The sequence below is a fragment of the Cryptomeria japonica genome, chromosome 6, assembly GCF_030272615.1.
Source record: "Cryptomeria japonica chromosome 6, Sugi_1.0, whole genome shotgun sequence".
Lineage (NCBI taxonomy): Eukaryota > Viridiplantae > Streptophyta > Pinopsida > Cupressales > Cupressaceae > Cryptomeria > Cryptomeria japonica.
Genome location: NC_081410.1, coordinates 499,348,041 through 499,369,734, shown reverse-complemented (window position 1 = coordinate 499,369,734; position 21,694 = coordinate 499,348,041). Strand labels below are relative to the sequence as shown.

General features: G+C 34.7%; 1 protein-coding gene across 1 annotated transcript; it reads left to right on the top strand.

Annotated features, from left to right (window-relative positions):
• The first annotated feature begins 1,002 nt into the window (after positions 1-1,002).
• On the top strand, positions 1,003-4,467 carry LOC131052751 (cationic peroxidase SPC4-like). The gene is made up of 4 exons (XM_057987341.2): positions 1,003-1,296; positions 1,412-1,597; positions 3,030-3,201; positions 4,001-4,467. Exons 1-4 carry the CDS (start codon positions 1,057-1,059, stop codon positions 4,465-4,467), a joined length of 1,065 nt encoding a protein of 354 aa, XP_057843324.2. The 5' UTR covers positions 1,003-1,056.
• Positions 4,468-21,694: the final 17,227 nt, after the last annotated feature.

Below are 21,694 nucleotides of genomic sequence, written 5' to 3'. Positions count from 1 at the left end.
AATTTGTCTAAATGGATTAAATAGACAACTAATTAATTTAGAAGGATTTTGGGAGAATCAAATAAATATTTGTATTTAGTTTATTTTTGGAGGACAAGGAATACAAAGGGTCAACTTAGATAAATGCAAATTTATTTAATTAAGAATGCATTGTAGAGGAAAGAAGATAAAAGGTGGATTAATTCAATAAACAATTAGAAATTATTAAATTTGGAATGTTGATTAGATGATTACATTTCAATAATATTAAGAATAGATAAAATTGAGTGTAATTAAACACGTGTAAAAGACTTTTAGATATCTATAAATCATACTAAAATACTCCATTAAAAAAGTCTAAAACCAAATAAAAATTAATATGAACATACATGTTTCATATTTGACTTGAAATAATCAATAAGAATCTTTCTCTGATTTGGTAAGAGTAATAAATCATACTAAAAATTTGCAATTAAAATCTAAAATTAAATAAAAATTGATATGAACATATATGTTTCAACCGTATATTTGACTTGAAATAATCAATAATATTTTCTTTTAATTTGATAAGAATGAGCTACATATGAAAGTGATAACTTTAATAGACCTGCTCCAAAATAAATAAAAAAATCAACTCCACGTTTGGAAGGCTCAAGAAGCCCATGACCTCTTCATGATAGTGTTCCCATCAACCTCTCCTATCATTATGACTTTTTCAATTTCTTAGCCTTATTTAATTCTTTCAAAAACATGTATTTAACTTGTAGTGTCCCTCAAAAGCGACTTTTAAGCTAATACAAATGTTGATAGATTGGACAAGTTAGTGAGACTTAGTCAACATACAAAGACTCAGTTCAAACAAATTGCATTTGACATATTCACATGTCATTAAACGTTAAATAAAATTTACCCACCTCCATGCTAGACTTTTTCAACACCAAGTTTCAATCTAATCAAGGCCTACAAATAAGCAAATCCTACAATAAAGTACTGCAAATCCTCTTCACCATTAAACTTCTCCAAATCCTCCACCATTAAATCTCTGCAAATCCCCTTCACCATTAAATTTCTGAAAAAATGACGCCATTAAAGACCTGCAAATCAGTGTTCTCCATTGTTATATGTCTCATATCCATTACTGTCATCACATGCCACCGGATGCCTGAACCAGTTTCAGGCCTTGCATATGGATTTTATAGAAGTTCTTGTCCCAGAGCAGAAGAGATCATTAGAGAAGAAATGGGTTATTTCTTGAAGAACAATATTACCTCAGTGGGAGGATTTCTTCGCATTCCATACCATGATTGTTTTGTTCAGGTTTGAATCAAATGGATTTTCTTGAATCAGGAAACTGAATATATATAATGGGTCTCACTAAAATTCAACATAGAATTTGAGTGTATTTATGTTGATTTGAATGTTGTATTGGCAGGGGTGTGATGCATCTGTTCTTATAAATGCAAAAGACGGAGAGCTGAAGAGTCCTCCAAATCTAAGTCTCCGTCCAGAGGTGTTGCAGGAAATAGAAAAGATTAAAGAGAAAGTGGAAGCAGCATGTCCAAATACAGTTTCATGTGCAGATATTGTTGTTCTTGCAGGGCGAGACTCTGTTCACTTAGTGAGTACTGTTATCCTTTTCTCTCATTCATAATATTTTACTTTACATGATATAAATTGTTCTTTTCTTCAAACATGTGGGTGAGATAACTTTTTGAATATTGATTTTTTAGTCATATTTTTCTTTGAATTGAGAAATTGTATTGTTGGAATTTTGGTGAGAGATTATGAAGTATGATTGCAAATATGGTTGTTTTCATATTTCTGATTTTAAAATGATCCTTCTTATAGTAATTTTTAATAAGGGATCAACAAAGGAGAATGAGTCAAATTAGTTAACGAAAAGAGGGTATAATCTACTATTCAAATTTAGGATTAATGAAAAAGTAAGCAACATTCATGCACCTAATTATAAATGGAAAATTAGAAACAAGAAATTAATTTGAATGAATCAAAATAGTTAATAAAAAGAGGGTATAATCTAATGTAGCAAGAAGTATTAGTCACATTCAATTTGAATGCAATTTAAATTTTTTTTTGAAAACTATGAGTCCAAATATTCATTGTAATGATATCCCATCTTTAACATCCATTCTTTATACTTTTGATAAATTTTTAATATTATTTGAAAAAATATATTTTAATTAATAAATTAATCTTAAAATTAAAAAACAAATTAATTTTTTTTTTGAAAGATTCAATTTCTAAAATTACTCATCTTTGAACTAGGAAAGCAACATCTTTGATTATCAATTATACTATGAATTAAAATTATTTTTATCATTTTTATAAATATATTATTACCTCCCTTCAACCAATCTTTGATCTTATAACATATAACAATTTCAATTTTTATTCTTGCTTGTTTTTGTAAGTTTTAGTTTGTCTGCATGATTGTCTTGTAAAGAAATCGAATCCTCAGTTTATCTAATCAAAATAATTTCAATTTTAATTTATTTGTTGAGATTGTATTCTTATATTATCAATAAATAAAATTAATTAGTAATATACTTATTATCATTGTATGCTAGATTAAGTTTTTTTTCATCAAGAATTATGAAATTTCACAACTCATACTAATGAATTTCTAAACTTCTTAGAAAAACTCTAAAATTATGATTTTTATATCAACATATGTGATTTACATTTCTTATTTATCATTGAAATAAATTAATAAACATTAAATTATATTTATCTTCATACTTAATATACTATAAATCACAAACATCCTTTAACTTACCCTTTAACTTACCCTAATTCCTGCACTTAATTTATAACATATAAAAATACCAAAGACCTAAACCAAAAAAACCAAAAAAATCCTTCACCTTATTATCTTATATTATGGTGTAATAGTGTTTTATCAGAAGGAAGTATGTTTCAGCTTTATATTACTGGGGGAAAAATCTCTTTGCCATATTATTGTCTTCAATAGCAGTTTTTCACTTTCAATGGCCATAATATTTATAATTCTTCCTGTATTGTTTGTGAAGAGCAAGGGGCCATATTTTGAAGTCCCAACAGGCCGTCGAGATAGTTTAAACTACATTCTCAGTGAGGACATTTCTAGTGCGCAGCTGCCCGGACCCAATTCCACTGTCAAGCAGCTCATCAAACGTTTCAAAGCCGATAAGCTTTCTGCAGTAGATTTGGTCGCTTTGTCAGGTATATATCACTATTCAGTAGTGTAGTTGTAGTTTTAGGTTGAAATTTCATTGGTTAGGAGTTAAAGATTGAGGGTTATCTATTTTATCAAATTTGTTCAGACAGGATTCTGGTGTCATATCTTATTATGTCGGATCCTTAGATTCAACAAGACTTATCCTTGATAGATTCATTAAGAACCATTTGACTTCACCACCAAACCAAAAGCCCATTGACCAATACTCAATTTTAACTGCAACTTTGTTTCTTATTTAGAACATAATTATTATTTTGGGTATCGGTAGATCTAACAGTACTATTACTGGTGGCTGTATTGGCTGTTTTTTCTTTGTGGGTTGGTTGTTTGTTTCTTGGAGGTCATGTAGTTTTAAGGTCTGTTTCGTTGTAGGTTTTGGTTTCATATTGTTATATAAGCTTTTTCTTATTATATAAAATTTCACAATCTTCTTAAAACTGTCTTTCTATTTTCGTAAGCTCTTTCTTATAAAAAAATTTATAATCCTTACAAATCCCTTTTCCTATTCCAATCTCATATTGTTTTTAGCTATTTTTTATTGTACTAGATCTGAGTCCTTTCAAATCCCTTTTCCTATTCCAATCTCATATTATTTTTAGCTATCTCTTATTGTACAAGATCTTAGAATCCTTTCAAAACCCTCTTAAGACTCATCTCACCCAACTCCATCAAAAACTTTTTTCTAATCAATAACTGTTTGATATTTGAATTTTTTTCTCCTTATTTATGATATCATGCTATTTGGGGCATCATAGATTCTAATAGTATTTATATGTTTAACAGGAGCTCACAGTGTGGGAACATCCCACTGCAGTGCCTTCATTGATTCTCTGTTCCCTCTATCGAATAGACTCGAATCTTCCTTTGCTCAGAAATTGTTACAGATTTGTCCAAATAAGGAGAGCAACAGCTTAACAGTCATGGACAGGGCAACCCCCTTTGTGTTTGACAACAAATACTTCATCAATCTGGTGGAAGGGCGAGTATTGTTTGATTCAGACACTGCTCTTCTCAAAAACTCAAAGACTTCCAGCGCAGTTAAGAGTTTTGCAGACGATCAACAAGAATTTTTCAACCAATTTGCAAAGTCATACATCAAGATGTCGATGATAAATGTGAAAACTGGGTCTGAAGGTAACATCAGGAAAGTGTGCTCCCTTCTCAATTCAGAGTCAACAAATAACAAGAATTTGACTGGTTCTATGAACATGATGTATGCAGCAACAGATACCATACGTACCACGTCATGAGTGTAGAAATGCTTTAGATCTCACTCAGTTATTGAGTTCCATTCTTTGTTGTATGCTAGAATATATTATAGTAGATAATTCATGCTGTAGGATATGCTTTCCTTTGTACTCTAAGGATACATCTAAATTGGTGTTTGTTCAACAATTCTTGATATTCAATCATTGATCCTTTTGATTTATTAGCTGAGTGGTTTGATAAGTAATTAAGAGAATTAATTTTTTATATTTTTGTTGATACTTTTCAACTACAATCAATTTTATGGATTCTTTTTGCTCATGTCCTAAGGTATCTTTTTACTTTATTTTATTATGGTCTTCTACAAACTTAATTATCTCTATATATTTCAATTGATCAAGAAGAATGTTTTTAGCAAGAAAATCTTATTTACTATGTTTCAGATTAAATGATCCATCAACTACAATGATTTCAAATGTTTACCAAACTCCAATCCTATCTCTCCTATAGCTCTATAAATAAATCCTAGCATCGCTTCATCCTCACAATGTAATTTATACATGTAACACAATTGGTTAAGGCTCCACCATATTTAATGCTTCTTCCTTTTTTTATATAAGTTTGTATGCTAACCATACATACTACACCCAGACGACCTCCACCACAATCAAGATAATGACAAAAGAAAATAAACCACCGTACCTGCATTGCTTTGATAGGGTGCATATGGCACTCCATAGAGACCATCGTCATAGAAACTAGAAGCACCTTAATCTCCCATGAATATATGCAGTCTCTCTAAAGTATACCAAACTTGAATAAGGCTCTAGTCAACCATGACGTCACTAAACTAAATCAATTATTAATATTTTAAGCTCCACATGAGATCCACATAAATCAAAAGTAATTAATGCCAAATTATTCTTCCCAAACAATAAATTTATTAAATATTAATAGATGATAGTTATAATTCCAAAACTAAATTGTGCATAACAAAATATGTTCATTGAGAGTTTTGAGATATATGTTTCTCTAAACCTAACCAATTTGAAACATGATGAACATGACCTATAATAAGAGAATTTTGCTAGTTTCCCATATTGGGTAAATCTCCATTTGCATTTCCCTAACAAAATGATTAAAACTCATTCATGGAAATTTTCTTTTAAACCTTATTTTTCCTTCACAAGATGGAATTAAAGTTTCAATTAGGGCTAAAACATTTTTCCAAAGAATTTATCACTATAAGGTAGTCTCTTGCTCTCCCATTCTTGAAATTGAGAGAAAATTCAATACCCATTCCTATTATTAGTGCCCCAAGTTCTATCTCATTATTTATTTTATTGTTAAAGAATAAAGATGCACCTGTTGGTTTTTACCTACATTCCTAAGGATCTTAATATATCTTAGATCAGGGAGAAGACCTTTGATGCATCTTCAAAACTATCGACAGATTGAGGACAATAAAATCCCAACAATGATAAGGCCCATACCGACCTTCTTCACTTCGAGCTCTACCGGACTCAGGAGGGTGTTCCTTCTTGAATAAAACAATTTCCAGGTATCCTTAGAACCTTCATGGATATACGGGCATACTTATTGGTAGATTATTCTTAGACAAAACATGGGACCCTGTATACAATTACCACACACATGTCCCTGATCCCACAACGTTATAAAATATTTTGAGAAAAAAAAGGCAATGGTGATGTCCCCAAAGAAGAGGGGAACCTCAAACACACACCAAGGAAACAAAACCCCTCAACTACTTGAAACGTAAAACTAAAGAAAAATTAAAACAATTTCAAGATGAGATTAATAAAAAACCCTTAATAGATAGTAAATCCAATGCCTATCCGTGGGAACAAAGTCAAACCCAAGAAACAAAAAATAAACCCCACGTTGCAAAGGAACTCGAATTAGTGAATTTTTCGTATGTTCATGCTTGGCATCAACACAATTCTACTATGGTATTGCATGCATCCATTCTTCTTTATCCTTCAAAATTTACTGAATTCACAACAACCCATGCACATAAATTTTAATATGCTCCTTGAGAACAACCCACAAATGCAGTTACATAATGATATAACCATACCAAAACAAACTAATACATCCTTAACATATTAGCTCATATGAAATGAGGAAACAAATTAGGAGACAAAGCTTGCAACAATGGAGGAGTTTCTTTTCATTACTAACTGAAATTTACAATGTGGAGAACACACTTCCTACTTGCAAATGAAACTCTAAAACCTAAGACATAAAACTAGCCTGCAAATATCCCACCTACTAGGGAAAAAATTTTGAACCCTTTCTACAGCCATGGTATTCCTTCTATAGAAATAAGGAATGCACAAGCTACCGACTCATTACACTTGGCAATTTTCTTCATGACTCATCATTCTACCTATAATAGAAAAATGAAGCTTCCACAAAGCAAAGAACAAATTTAGGTGCGTCCAAAACATTCTGTTGCAGCTTAACCGCCTTTGAGTCATGCTACCATCATGTTGCAACTGCATGCCTTGTTTCATCTAACATGGGAGAAATAGAGTGTCCCACAACGAAAAGGGTAAGCTCACGATCCTGGACTGGCAGCAATGAAAATGGAAAGAAGAGATTTCACGTGAATCTTGTGAATAGAGAAGGGGTTGCAACATCATACCAAAGCTACATCTGAATCATCCACCTTCCCTTAATGTCCTTTTCCTCTCCTCTTTGGTTGCCTCTATGCCATTCGGTAGTGTGGGGAAACAATTTGATGACCCTTGAAAGGTTCCTTGCGACTGGAAAGCCTTTCAAAATCCCCGTGGCCATCATGCTTCATTTCAAAACCCCCTGGCCACACCGTAGCTCAATAACATGATGTCCACCTAGTGTCACCAAAATTGCACTTAATGAATGCACAACTTTGCTGCTCCATTCTTCATACAATCTTGAATCCCATCTGCAAAACAACCTCCATCATCTCTTTCTGTGGAAACTCAACTCTACTAATTATATAGAGACAATAGGGCTACTAAAAAAAGTCATGCAATAGCTTCTCATGCAAGCTATCCTTTATGCTTTTTGCTTTAAAATCCCAATTCCTTTTGCCAACTATACACTCCAAAATATTCGTACACATGCAACTCATCTTGCTACCATTTTAATTCCGCATGCAACATTATCAAAAAACTCTTTCTCTTATCTTCCTCAATTTATTCCAGAATAATAAATCTGGTCATGATGTTATTGTACTTCTCCAACTGGATTCACACCTCTTTTGGTTAGGGCATGCGTTTGACTAGATATTCTTTCATACCTACTCGCTTATATGATGACTGCTTGAAAATTGAGAAACCACGTCTCTTTGCTAGGGATCACAACAATTCCATCACCTACCATACTAGGTGCAAAATTTGTAATTTTGAATCTGAACCGTTGATGCTACTGAATTTGACCCTGCAATCCATGCGGACCTCTGCTATATGCTCAAGATACCATGTCTAATTTTGAACAGTAAAAAAGATCTCCCCGTATACCCACATCCTTCTCTAGTCTTTATGAAACAAACCAATAGAATCACAAGATATGCATCCATTGCCTCTATTCAGTCTGGCAAGCTCGCATATTACGTTAAATGTCATCAGAACACACATGCGAGGCTGTGGGACTTGGAGATGACCCAACACACTCAAGCACCTTTTACATCCGTGAGCTCGCGGTCTCTAGCTTGACCACTCCTAATATCTTGTGGGAAGACAGGACCCATCCTACACATTACTACTCGTATCCTCGTTCCTGCAAAGAAAAGTCCACTTATGGGGATTAAATTGATGGGGTGTGAGTGCTTCCAAATTAATACGCCCAATCTTGCTATAAACTTTGGGTCGAGGAATACAGAAGCGCGAGGGTGAAGGAAAAGCTATGGTTTTTCGCAAAATGCAATCTGCAAGCCCACGACACTGAAAAATGAGAAGACAAATAAATAGCGGGGTGGCAGAAAACAAAACTTAAAGCAACAAAAAGATCACATGCAACTTACAACAAGGGTATAAAGGTCATGGAATTTTTCACCTAGGGGACCAAAAAAGAAAAAGGAAAAAATAAGACTTTACAAAAGAAAACCGCACCATAATCAAAAAAGGAAAAATAGGCTGTCAACTCTCAGAAGCCCAAAATTTGACAACCTAGTAGCAAAATTAACACTGCAAAAAATACAAAAAAATTGCAGTCCTAATAGTGGCTCTTGTTGGGAATGTATGCCTCCTGCAGGCATAGCAAGAATCCAAGTCTTTGGTAGAAGAAGACCATGTGCATACTCCATTAGGCCTCTCAACCACTGTATGTTTTATTTTTGAAAAATCAGATCCAAACTTGGTTTTGTGGCCCCAGGCCACCAAAAATGTACAACTAGAATTTACCTCTGTCAAAAATTTGATTCTCATCTAATTGCACCATGACCAATCCAAAAATATCACTCATGTCCACCTAGTTGTGCACACTGTTACTGACATTACCAAGTATCCTTGTGAACATACCATTTTCACTATTACCTCCATCATCTTGCACTATGCAGCCATGCATAAACTTGTTATTACTGATACTAAACCCAACTTCATGATCTAGAAGCATACAAACATCTCCCTTGAGATTATTTTCCATGCTCAAATAAAAAATTTCAAAAGAAAACTCACACAAATCTAAAACAATTCTCACTAAAATCAATGCAAGAAGCTACCTGATTATAATTGTTGCATTAAATTTTATGTAATTCCTTACTTTTCACCATGCCTACATGAACCATTGAATTTTTTATCCCATCTTCTGACCTTGCCATGGGAATATTTGAAATCTCAGCCATATCAATAATATCTGATGTAGCTTGGTCTGAAATACACTCCATCTCTTTGACATCTTCTAGTGGTGGTAAAATCATGACCTGGTCCACACAGTCATCATGATGCATAGGTGAGGAGGGCGTATAACTCAATCTCTATCTCATATAATGGATTAGAAAATTCATTGAATCCACTTTTAAACACTTCTTGCCTGAGCACTACTTGATCAGTATATACCTCTTCATCAAACAATGGATTGATAATTTTATTAAAACTATTTTCAACATTGTCTTCAATGTCATCTTCTAGGATAAATTAGTCAGAATCAAGATAATCATTTGTAATATCAAAACACTCATCATCCACATGGATGTCTATACTTCTATCATCTAAAAATTCTTCAAAAACACTAAGATCCCTTATAGAGATTGGCATTGACTCCTGATCCATATTTTCATCATAACCACTGAGCATTCCTAATTCAGACTTGGAGACAAAACCAAACTTACCTTCTAACTCTGGGGAGATTTCCTTTTGAAAACTTTCATATACTAATTCATACAAGTCTAGAAACTCACAATATGAAAACATCTCCAAACTATAGGGGCAATCCAAAGATGGGAACACAAGCTTCTGATCCATACAACACTCTGCTCAACCAACATTCTCAACCATTCCAACATCATCATTGAAATCTAATGCTATAGATGGAATTAATTTAGATAACTGTTGATAAGTATTATGACAACAAATGTTGCTATTTGGTTGTAAAGAGACCATTGATAAAGTAATCTCCTTATTTTTTATAGTCCCTTGTGTTTTGGTATCAATCGCTTCTTGGAAATGTGCAAATGAATCAAGGACTTTCTTATTTTGTTGATCAATAATTTAAAATTCTACTTGGTCTATATCAACTGCGAGTGTACATGGTAAAGTTGCAATGTCCAATTCATTTAATGCAACATCTTCAAGGGTGGCTATATTTGGAAATTCCTGATGTATCTCTGACCCCAAGGAATAAGGGACAATCTCATGATTAAATATAAATTCTCCATATGTGTCACCTAATGATATTTGCATAACATTTGAGGGATCAACATCAACACTCAAGGGTGAAACACTTCCTGCAACACTAGATTGACTGCCACAAAGAGTGTCATCACAAACCATTTGCCTACTATTTTTCTCATCATTTGAAGCTTCCTTTTTAGGCTTTAACTTTACACTCATCCCATACATTGAAACCTTTTCAATATTTATAGAAATCTGGAAATCTTCCTGCAAGCTTTTAGGATCTTCACTCCTTAATCTGTAACTCATGTTTTTATCAAATGCACCCAAATATATGACCAATGTCATTGCATCCTGAGGTCTACAAGCTTCAGGAATTCTCTTTAATGCCTTCAAAAATCTCAAATTAAATTCAGGAACTAACTCATCAGTTTTGACGTGAATATTTATGAACTCACTTATTACTGAATTCTCACAAATTCTCTTACCAAATTGATCATTAAAAACAGATTTGAGCTCATCCCATGTCTTGACTGACTTTGGAAACAAATATGAAAACCACTACTTGGCTTCATCTTTTAAAGACTGCACAAATAATGTCATAACCACATCTTCACAGTCTATTTCATAATCATCCATTAAATCACTGAACTATTGAAGATGCATTTCTGCAGATTCAAACTTGTGTCCACTAAACTTGGGTATTTCATGCCTTATGTTAGCTGGTATCACATTCGGGAAACCTGGGATACCATTGAAATATATGGGCTTATATCTCTTGAAACTTTGAAATCTCTTTTCAGATTATATAATGGAGACTGATTACAAACCATGGTTGTACTTGGAACCATGTATGGATGCATGGACTGAAACATCCCTAACTAAATGCTCTTATCTTTTACAATCAAGAGGTCTTAAGCTTACATAGTATACAAAACATGACCTATTTCAACATGACTTTGAGACCTCATTCAAGAGCTTAAATGTGCAAAATATGCATACTTCTTTATACAAAGAAAGAAAGTGACAATTGAGAAGTATGTTAGTATTACTTTTATTCTTTCCCCATTCAGTGCTTAAATAACCTGGAGGGAACAATTGATGTCTTAACACAAATTTCAAAGGGTACCTAGAAAATTTGCAGCTACTGGTTCTCTTCTGACTATAAATTTTGAAGATCTCCCTCAAATTTCAAGTTCTTGTCTACAGAGTTGCCAACTCCTTACAGAGGAAAAATTCTTAAACAGCTAGGCCATTTGAAACATGTCTTCATTTTGGGTTTCTTCCCACCAGTAGAGACGTCAATTTCCTTTTCAAATCAGCTACTAATACAATCTTCTTCTAGGTTGAAAAATTCTAGATCTGAAATAAATTTCAGATTCACCAAACTCTAGACTCTTCTCTTAATGGATTTTGTAAGGACTCTCTGGCAGAGTCACCAATTTTGTTGGTGTAGACTCTGTTGGGCTATCTTAGCGTGAATGTGATTTTTCAAGATGTTACTAGAGACTCTTAAGGTTGAATTGAATAACATTTATCATCAATCCCCAACAGAGTAGCCAATTTTGTTGGTTTTTTTCTTGCAACCTGCACTCCTAAGGATCTTAATATATCTCAGATCAGGGAGAGGACCTTTTATGCATCTTCAAAACTATCGACAAATTGAGGACAAGAAAATCCCAACAATGACAAGGCCCATACCGACCTTCTTCACTTCGAGCTCTACTAGACTCAGGAGGGTGTTCCTACTTGAATCAAACAATTTCCAAGTATCCTTAGAACCTTCATGGATATACGGGCATACTTATTGGTAGATTCTTCTTAGATAAAACATGGGACCATGTATATGCAATTACCACACACATATCCTTGATTCCACAACATCTTAAAGCATTTTGAGAAAACGAAAGGCAATGGTGATGTCCCAAAGAAGCAGGGAACCTCAAACACACACCAAGGAAACAAAACCCCTCAATCACTTGAAACATAAAACTAAAGAAAAATTAAAACATTTCAAGATGAGATTCAAAAAACCCCCTTAACAGATAGTAAATCTAGTGCCTATCTGTGGGGACAGAGTCAAACCCAGGAAACAGAAAATAAACCCCACATTGCAAAAGAACTCAAATTAGTGAATTTTTGTATGTTCATGCTTGACATCAACATAATTCTACTATGCTATTGCTTGCATCCATTCTTGTTTATCCTTCAAAATTTACTGAATTCACTCCAATCCATGCACAAGAATTTTAATGTCCTCCTTGAGAACAACCCATAAATGCAGTTACATAATGATATAATCATACCAAAACAAACTAATACATCCTTAACATATTAGCTCATATAAAATCAGGAAACAAATTAGGAGACAGAGCGTGCAACAATGGAGGAATTTATTTTCATTACTAACTGAAATTTACAATCTGGAGAACACACTTCCTACTTGCAAATGAAACTCTAAAACCTAAGACAAAAAACTAGCCTACAACTATCCCACCTGCTAGGGAAAAATATTCAAACCTTTTCTACAACCGTGGTATTCCTTTTATAGAAACAAGGAGTGCACAAGCTACTGGTTGTTTACACTTGATAATTTTCTTCATGACTCATCATTCTACCTATAATAGGAAAAGGAATCTTCCGCAGAGAAAATAACAAAAAGGTGTGTCCAAAACATTATGTTGCAGCTTAACCGCCTTTGAGTCGTGCCACCATCGTGTTGCAACTACACGCTTGGTTTCATCTGACACAAGAGAAATAGAGCATCCCAAAACCCAAAAGGGGAAGCTCATAGTCCTGGACTATCAACAATGAAAATGGAAAGAGGAGCTTTCGTGTGAATCTTGTGAACATAGAAGGGGTTGTAACTTCCATTTGCTTGCAACATCATACCAAAGTTGCATCTGAATCATCCACCTTCCCTTGTTGTCCTTTTCCTCTCCTCTCATGTTGCCTCTGTGCCATTCGCTAGTGCTGGGAAAAACTCTGATGACCCTTGAAAGGTTCCTTGCAACTAAAAAGGCCTTTCAAAATCCTTGTGGCTATTATGCTTCATTTCAAAACCCCCGTGGCCATACCGTATCTCAATAACATGATGTTCAACTAGTGTCACAAAATCGACACTTAATGAATGCACAACTTTGCTGCTCCATTCTTTGCACAATCATGAATCCCATCTGCAAAACAACCCCCATCATCTCTTTCTATTGAAACTCAACTCTGCTAATTACATAGAGACAATAGGGCTACTAAAAATAGCCTAGTAATAGCTTCTCATGCAAGCTATCCTTTATGCTTTTTGCTTTGAAATCCCAGTTCTTTTTGCCAATTGTACACTCTGAAAAATTCATACACATGCAACTCAACTCGCTGCCATTTGAATTCCGCATGCAACATTGTCAAAAAGTTCTTTCTCTTATCTTCCTCAATTTATTCCAGAACAAGAATTTTGGTCATGATCTTATTGTACTTCTCCAACTAGATTTGCACCTCTTTTGGTCAAGGCCTGCATCTGACTAGACATTCCTTCATACCTACTCACTTATATGATGGATGCTTGAAAATCGAGAAACCACATCTCTTTACTCGAAATCACAACAATTCCATAACCTACCATACTGGCTACCAAATTTGAAATTTTGAATCTCAACCGTTGATGCTACTGAATTTGACCCTGATCAGTCAGCCAAAACCTTCCTGCAATCCACGTAGACCTTTGCTATATGCTCGAGATGCCACGTCTGATTTTGAACAGTCAAAAATATCTCCTTGTATACTTGCATCCTTCTCCAGTCTTTATGAAACAAATCAATCGAATCATGGGATATGCATTTATTGCCTTTGTTCACTCCCGCAAGCTCGCAGATTACCTTTAATGTCATCAGAACACACACACGGGGCCGTAGGACTTGGAGATGACCCAACACACTCAAGCGCCTTTTACATCCGCGAGCTTGTGGTCTCCAACTTCACCACTCCTAATATCTTGCGGGAAGGCAGGAACCATCCTACACAACACTACTCGTATCCTCATGCCCGCAAAGAATAGTCCACTTCCAAGGATAAAACTGCGGGAGCGTGGGTGCTTCCAAATTAATACCCTGAAGCCCACTACAAAATTTCAATCAAAGAATACAAAAGCGTGGTGGTGAGGAAAAAGCTGCAGTTTTTCCTGAAATGCAATCCGTAGCCCCACGATACTGAAAAATAAGAAGATAAATAACTAGTAGGGTGGCAGAAGACAATTCTTAAAGCAACAAAAAGAGCACATGCAACTTATAACAAAGGGTATAAAGGTTGTGGAATTTTGCACCTAGGGGACCGAAAAAGAAAAAGGAAAAAACAAGACTTTATAAAAGAAAACCGCACCATAATAAAAAAAGGCAAAATAGGTCGTCAACTCTCACAAGCCCAAAATTTTACAACCTAGTAGCAAAATTAACACTACAAAAAATGCAAAAAATTTGCAGTCCTAACAACACCTTCATCTACTTTCTCTATATTTCCTTTGGAAGCCCCATAAAATTTAATTTAATCTATATCCCTCCTAAGGAAGATACTGATATTTCTTATCTACCTCTCTACAAATATTTTATGTTGCTTCTTGTAGCTACCTATGATTTTTCCTCTTACCCCATTGGATAGGGAAATTTGTAATCCTATATATAGTACTATAATGATGAAAATTACATACATATGCCATTTCTTATTTATTTTTTATCCTATTTTAAGGAGAATGTATTGATGCATTAATATATTGATAAAAACTTAAAATTTGTGTTACAAGGTTTGACCCCTCTCCTTATGTCACTTAGCTATCCATTACACATATTTCTACATATTTACTATTTACCCCCATTCATATGTTTACAAATTCTCATACATTCATTCTATCAACTTATTTATTACAATTATACATGCACATAAATCCATTCACATTACCCACTTTGTTTTGTCCTCTTTCATGTCCCAAGATAATTTGTAGTCATAATAATGTACTTATGATCATAGACCCATCCTTTTAAAATTCTAAATTCTAAATTTCAATTTTGTTGAATATCACTTATACCCTTCCAACTAAGGGTTTAATACAGATAAGTGTGTGAAATATTTTACTATGTCCTTGTATATAAAGATAATCAATGCACATTTACACATCTATTTATTTGAAGAATCATCCAAGAATTTGAGAGCTATATATTCATATTTATTTGGACAAATAAAAAGAATTTGGTTCTACATGAGCATCTTAGAAGCATATAAATTACTAAAGAGTATTATTTTTATATTTTATACACTTTTTGCATTACTGACCTATAAGATGTCCCCTCATGACATACTAGTAGCCTTATCAAGATATTTATAAATTCAACTAGTCTTTAGATATCAAAGTAGATAGAGAATAGAGAGGCAAATAAGGTGAATTGAAGTAAACAAACTATACTCAGTTCATAGTATAATTTTGTAGGTGTAGGATAAATCAATGATGATAAACATCTCCTAGAATGGTAGATTAATCCTTTTTATAGAGTAGTTTTCTTTTACTGAAGTGAATACATAAATTTTGTTGGGACTCATTAAATTTGAGTAATTTGAGAGGCCCATTTCAAAAATTTTGCTATTCCATTTTTAGAAAGGCACCTAATCTCATTCAGTTGGCCTAGTTGAAGAAGTGTAAAATGGAGCCAGTTGATTTTCAAAGGGTAAGGCTTGGGAAATGTGTCTTATACCTTTCATTTGGCCTATGAAGTGTTTTGTAACTTTCAGAATTCAGTTTGGATTAGTTTATCAGGTACCCATTTCAAGGGGTGAGCTGAAAGTGCATGTTAGATGCAAATGCAGATTTTATTAAGTGGCCTACTTTGAGTGCCTATAACTTTTGGTCAGTTTATTGTCATGGTGAAATTCAAAGTGCACTAAATTCTATGCATAAATGTGAGTCAACATGCAAAATTTCAAGTCACTATGAATCCATTTGCTCAGTTTGGTAAACTCAATCCGTTTGCAGTTTATGGTTTGCATAAGTCCCTGTTTCAGGAGCTAGTCAAAGCTTTGCTTTGCACATGTGTAAAAGTTGCCCCAATAAGTGTCATGTCAGAATGTTTTTTCTGAGCTATTGATGGTATAAAGGAAAAGCTATGTTTCAAATTTCAAGCTCCTGCCAATCCGTTTGATCAGTTTTCAAAAGGGTTTCTTGAGCTAGCTTATTCAGTGTTGCGTACTTTCATTGCTACATTAGTTAATGTGGCTATTTTCATGAGCTCACCATTCGCACCCAGTTAGCTTCCCAGATGGACTGAACATTCTAAGATTTTATCTATACTTCAAGGTACCTATGCCTAAGATTTGAGAGTCTACAGAGATCGTTTGATATTTTTAAGAAAGGCATCATGTGCTCCCTGCGCATTGACTTCATCAGGTCTGCAGTGCTGACAAAGCCAGTTGGTCATCTTTGACCATTAATATTTCCTCACTCGGGATTCATCTTGAAAAACCGCTTGGCAAAGTTCATTTTTTTATATCAGAGTACATGCCTGTAAATTTGCAAAGTCCAGAAAGGTTTTTTGACTAGTTCGAAAATTACGTCTTTGTGATTAAATGCGAAAATGTGGCACAAGTGCCTAAAAGTTGCAAAACTCGGTTTAATGATCCGAAAATGGTGTCGATCGATTCCAAAGGTATGTTTAAGGTTCATGAGGCATTTCAAAGGTTAGTGGCATTAAAACAATTTTTTTTTTTAGCCGGACCCACTTTGGGGCCCAACCTGGCTCATGCTCGTGCTTTAATTTTATTGGCAACTTGGTGTCCTAAAAGGTGTTTTCATTTTATTATGTGGGCATATAACTCAGGGGTTATTGCATGGGCCATTATGAAATGGAGATTTGGTTTTCTTAATACATGTTATTAAAATGCCTAAGAGAGTAAAGGTGGAATGGGAGTAGGCATTACAACCCTCAGAATTTTATTTTTAGCGAAGTGTAGATTTGCCAAGCTTAATCCAACATCCTCCATGGTTTTGAAAAGGCATTTTGAAGTTTAACAAATTGCAATGGCAGGTGTATTGCCAGCAATCTTTTCCCATGCAGCAGGTTAAGGGCATTAAAGAATTTCTCCAAACAAATGCAAGTGTTCTCCTCCCTGTGAAATGAGGTAAAGGGACATTTAAAAAAATTTCAGCAATTTGCAATGTGGAGTTGGGAGGCATTAAATCTGAAGTAAAAGAAATGGCAGGTGTAAGCCAAATTCAACGTGGTATGTCTGGAAGCCATTCTGAAACTTTCAAGCAAATTCCATTGTTAGGTGTAATGCCCAGCTCCACGAACCTTGCTAGCAATCTTCCCTGCGTGGTATGGTGAAAAGGCAACCAATATAACTTCCAGAAAATGCCATTGGCATGTTTAAAAAGAATCCTCCCTCCTCCCTGCTGTGAGTGGTGGAAAATAGTTTTAAAATTTAAAAAACAAAAACAAATGCAAAATGCAGCCATAAGCCCAGCCAACATCCTCTTCCCTTGAACGTGGTGTTTGGCAGCTAGAGATCTTTCAAACAAATGCAATTCATGGGAATAAGACATGTCTCCTTTGTTTTGCAGAGAAAGTGTTTGTAGAGTGGCAGTGTTTGGAGAAAAGGCTGCAGAAATTTTAAATTAAATGCTAGAATCTCCTGTACGTGGTGTTGGAGAGGGGATTGAAATCTCCAGCAAATGCAGTTAGCAAGTGTATTACCCTCTCTCACGTCGCATGGTGTTAAATAAGAGTCTTCAGCAAATAAATACCTTCCAAGCAAATCCCATTGGTAGGCAAAGGCGCCATTAAAACTCTCAGGAAAAACCCAGAAAACACAGTCCCAGGCAAAAGACATTAATCCCACATTGACTGGGCAGGGGAAAATTTTAATATTTAAAACTAAAGCTCCACGCATTCATAATGTCAAAGCCTTGAAGGATTTTGACACAAGGTGCCGGTTGGGCACCCATTGGACCCCACAAACGTGGGCGTGAATCTTGAGGCGAACGAAGAGTCAGTGACTAGGTGAACCCCACATATGTACAGGCAAATTTTGCAGAGGAAGGACGAATTAACAAGTGAGTAGGTTCATTGCGATCGGACGAAGCAGGTTGAAGAAGATCCGACGATTGGTGTTGTTTCGCTATCTGAAGTTGCTCACCCATTAACCATCAAGAAATGGTGAAAGGTGAGGTGGTAGGTCCAGTGGTAGGTGAGCTTGTGGGTCCCGTTGAGGTGGCAATGACATGGCAGACAAGTGGCGATCCATGAGGCAGTCCAATGGCAAACAAGTGGCGGACAAGTGACAAAACTGCTGAGGTGGCGATGAGGTGTTATCCCAATGGAGCACAGGCGAATCACAAGATGCCACGTGGCAGGGCGTCAGGCCAAAAAATGGATGAAAAATTAAAGTTAAATTGCATAGTTAAGACTATAGAGTAAAATTCAAAATTTTAAATGATGGGCTGCATCGAGAGATTATTTCTCCCAGGGGTTATCTTTTGCCCAAATATAGAAGTATTATATATCATCGGAAAGCTCTCGGAATGAGAAATGCAGTTATAGAATTAGTTTCAAAAAAATCAGATATTTCGAGAGAAGTTTAAACGGGAAGGAGAAAGGAAATAAAATTCAGTTAGGGAAAGAAGACACGTGGCATGTTCTGATGCAATCTGATCTTTTTACCTCTCCTTCATATTCCCATTTCTTCTCAATTGTAAGGGTTCCAGATTTTTTGGAGAAAGGCTCCAGATTTCATGGTTCCCAATTTTTGAATTTCTTGACCCAAGTTTGTAAAATTCTATGGATCTCTTCAAGGTATAAAGGTTACATTTCAGTATTGTAGATTATTTTTTTAGTTGCAGGTCTTACTTGTGTCAGGCATGAGTAAATTTCACACAATATTGTCTCTAGGCATGTATTTCATTATTATAAATTGAATCATTAAGGAGGATGGAGTTTGTCAATTTCTAGGAGATTGTTGTGACTGTTTGTAGGTATCCTTCAATGAAGGTTTTAAATTTTGTTATCAGTCATAAATAATGGAATATGTATCTAAGATCTGATGATTTTGTGAAGGAATTGAGTAATGCATTAATATAAGGTATTGATGCAGGAATATCTTGTAAGGAAAATAAATTTGCAGCTATGATTTGCATTTTCAGTTCTGTGTGTGACTCCATGCCTAATGAACAAGGCACTGGTCTTTGAAAGATTTGGGGATACTTTCAGATTTACAAATTTAAAGAAAAATCTATTTCCCTTTATGTTTAGGGGTTTGTGTTCCATTCATTCTAAGCTCTGTTTCATCTATTGTTTGTATAGATCTAGCCAATTTGTAGTGTTTCCTAACTTGTTGAGCTTGTGAAATGATCTATTTGCTTATTCCTTGATGCTATCATAAGTGTGTAATGAGTTAATTTCATGCATCAAAAGGGTGTCCCCCCCTAGGTCTAGCAGAACCTGAAGTGGAGGAGGATCAATTAGGGTCCTATGTTATGTTGTCCAAGTCTTGATGTGTTTCATAGATTGAAATTGGCCATTTCATAGAAGGATTGCAGGTGAACTTGGGTTAACCAGATTTGGTGAACAACAAAAATGGTGACTCTGCTGGGGAGAATGATGTAAAAAAATTTTGTCAAGTGAAACCCATGAGTCTAGCCAATGTCATTTGGGGAAGAGTCTTAGAAGTTTACAAATCTGAAAGTTATTTTTAGATTTGAACGTGTATACCCTGGAAAGTCTTGTTGCTTTGAAATTTAAAATAATATGTGACTCTAATGTGTGTGGTATGACCCAGAAATTTGAAAGTGTTCAGAGTGAAGATCAATAGTTAGATTTTATTCCTCTTCAGGGAGGTGGCGACTCTATAAGATGGAACTTGAGATTTGAAGGAATTCTTCAAATTTCTAGTCAGAAGTAAAGTGAACAGCGGCAACATTTTTTTCTCCAGGTTTTCCTCAAGGTATTCATAAAATAATTTTGTTCCTTATAAGGTGAAACAATCACAATTGAAAGGAAAAGAAATTTGCAGTATGCATACTTCATGTTTTGAAAAAATTTCAGTCGAAAATATGGGAGAAGTGTGTATGATTCTAAAAATTTATGATTGCATGAGTTTTGAAAGGAGTTTGTAAAACAGTAAGATGCATGGTCATGATAATGGTTCACTAGATGTTTTATAATTGATGGATCTAGATGTGGTTCCTAGATCTCCAAATCCTTTGTCAAATCTAAAAGAAATTGATAAAGAGATTGCAACATGTCTTCAAGAGATCCAAGATAAATTTGTCTGGTTTTTAAGAAGGAAAGTAAGGAAAAGAAAAGAAGAGCCATCATATGTTTTTTTATGAAAGATTTATAGCTACATTGAATGAGCTTTCAACTGATGCTAGACCCCATGAGTCTATTTTGATTGAGTTATTTTTAGAGCTTGATGAGCCTGACTCGGTTAATTGGTCTACTACCTTGAGAGAAGAGAGTGTTGGATGTATTAAAGAATGGATATATGAGATTGAAAGAATTAAATATGAAAATGTACACAAGATTGAGGACAGTGAGGGAGATGAATCCATGAGTGGATATGCCTCCTATGATGCTGAAGGTGATTCTTATTCTCAGCATGACAGTTTAGATGTGTATTCAGGGCAAGAAGAAACTTGTGAGAACATAAGTAATTGTTCAACTAATCATGAGCCCATTGAGGTTTCAGATCTTGATGATATAGATCACCTTGTTGTTAAGTTCAATCCACAAAATATTTGCAACCAAAGTTATGAAACTATTTTGCAACATATAGTAGCACTTTATGAGTAGCATGACAAAGGTTATGATGCAGATGCAAGTTTTTACAATGATAAAGACATGAGCATGAAAGAATTAATGTCTGCATCAGATTGGGACAATGTTTACAACATAGAAGATGAAGCCAAGGAAAATGAAAATAAAGGAGAAGGTTCACTAAGTAGTGAACGAATCTCAGAGCTCTTAGCTGCTGATCTTCAGAGGTATGAATCCAAAAATGTGCCCAATCTCTCATACCCAACCCATACATGTTTAGATACTGATGATGTTTTAGAGGGTGTGAAGTATGATACATATGCTATTGATTCATTCCCTATATTTGATTTGAGTGATGGACAAGATAAAAATGCATATACAGTTGATAGGTATGATGATGCAGATTCATAAGTTGATATGAACTCAAAATTTAATATGCATTGTGTGGATATTGCTTTTAAAAGGCATGACAAATCTAAAATAATTTTCCCTGATTTGCAAGTGGGAAATGAACCATTGACAAGTGATGATCATGTGTTTTTACTTGTGCAAAGTGCTGATAGAAATTGTGATCAGCAAGATGAGATGCAGTCAGTTTATGAGGAAGTTTTCCTCTCTAGTTTGCAAGCCATCATTGTGGAAGAGTGTTT

Bases quoted from the DNA above. Each gene is read 5' to 3' on its own strand.
- LOC131052751 (XM_057987341.2), top strand. From the start codon at position 1,057: ATGACGCCATTAAAGACCTGCAAATCAGTGTTCTCCATTGTTATATGT. The intron at 1,297-1,411 runs GTTTGAATCAAA...TTGTATTGGCAG, and splicing joins ACCATGATTGTTTTGTTCAG to GGGTGTGATGCATCTGTTCT. The intron at 3,202-4,000 runs GTATATATCACT...TATGTTTAACAG, and splicing joins AGATTTGGTCGCTTTGTCAG to GAGCTCACAGTGTGGGAACA.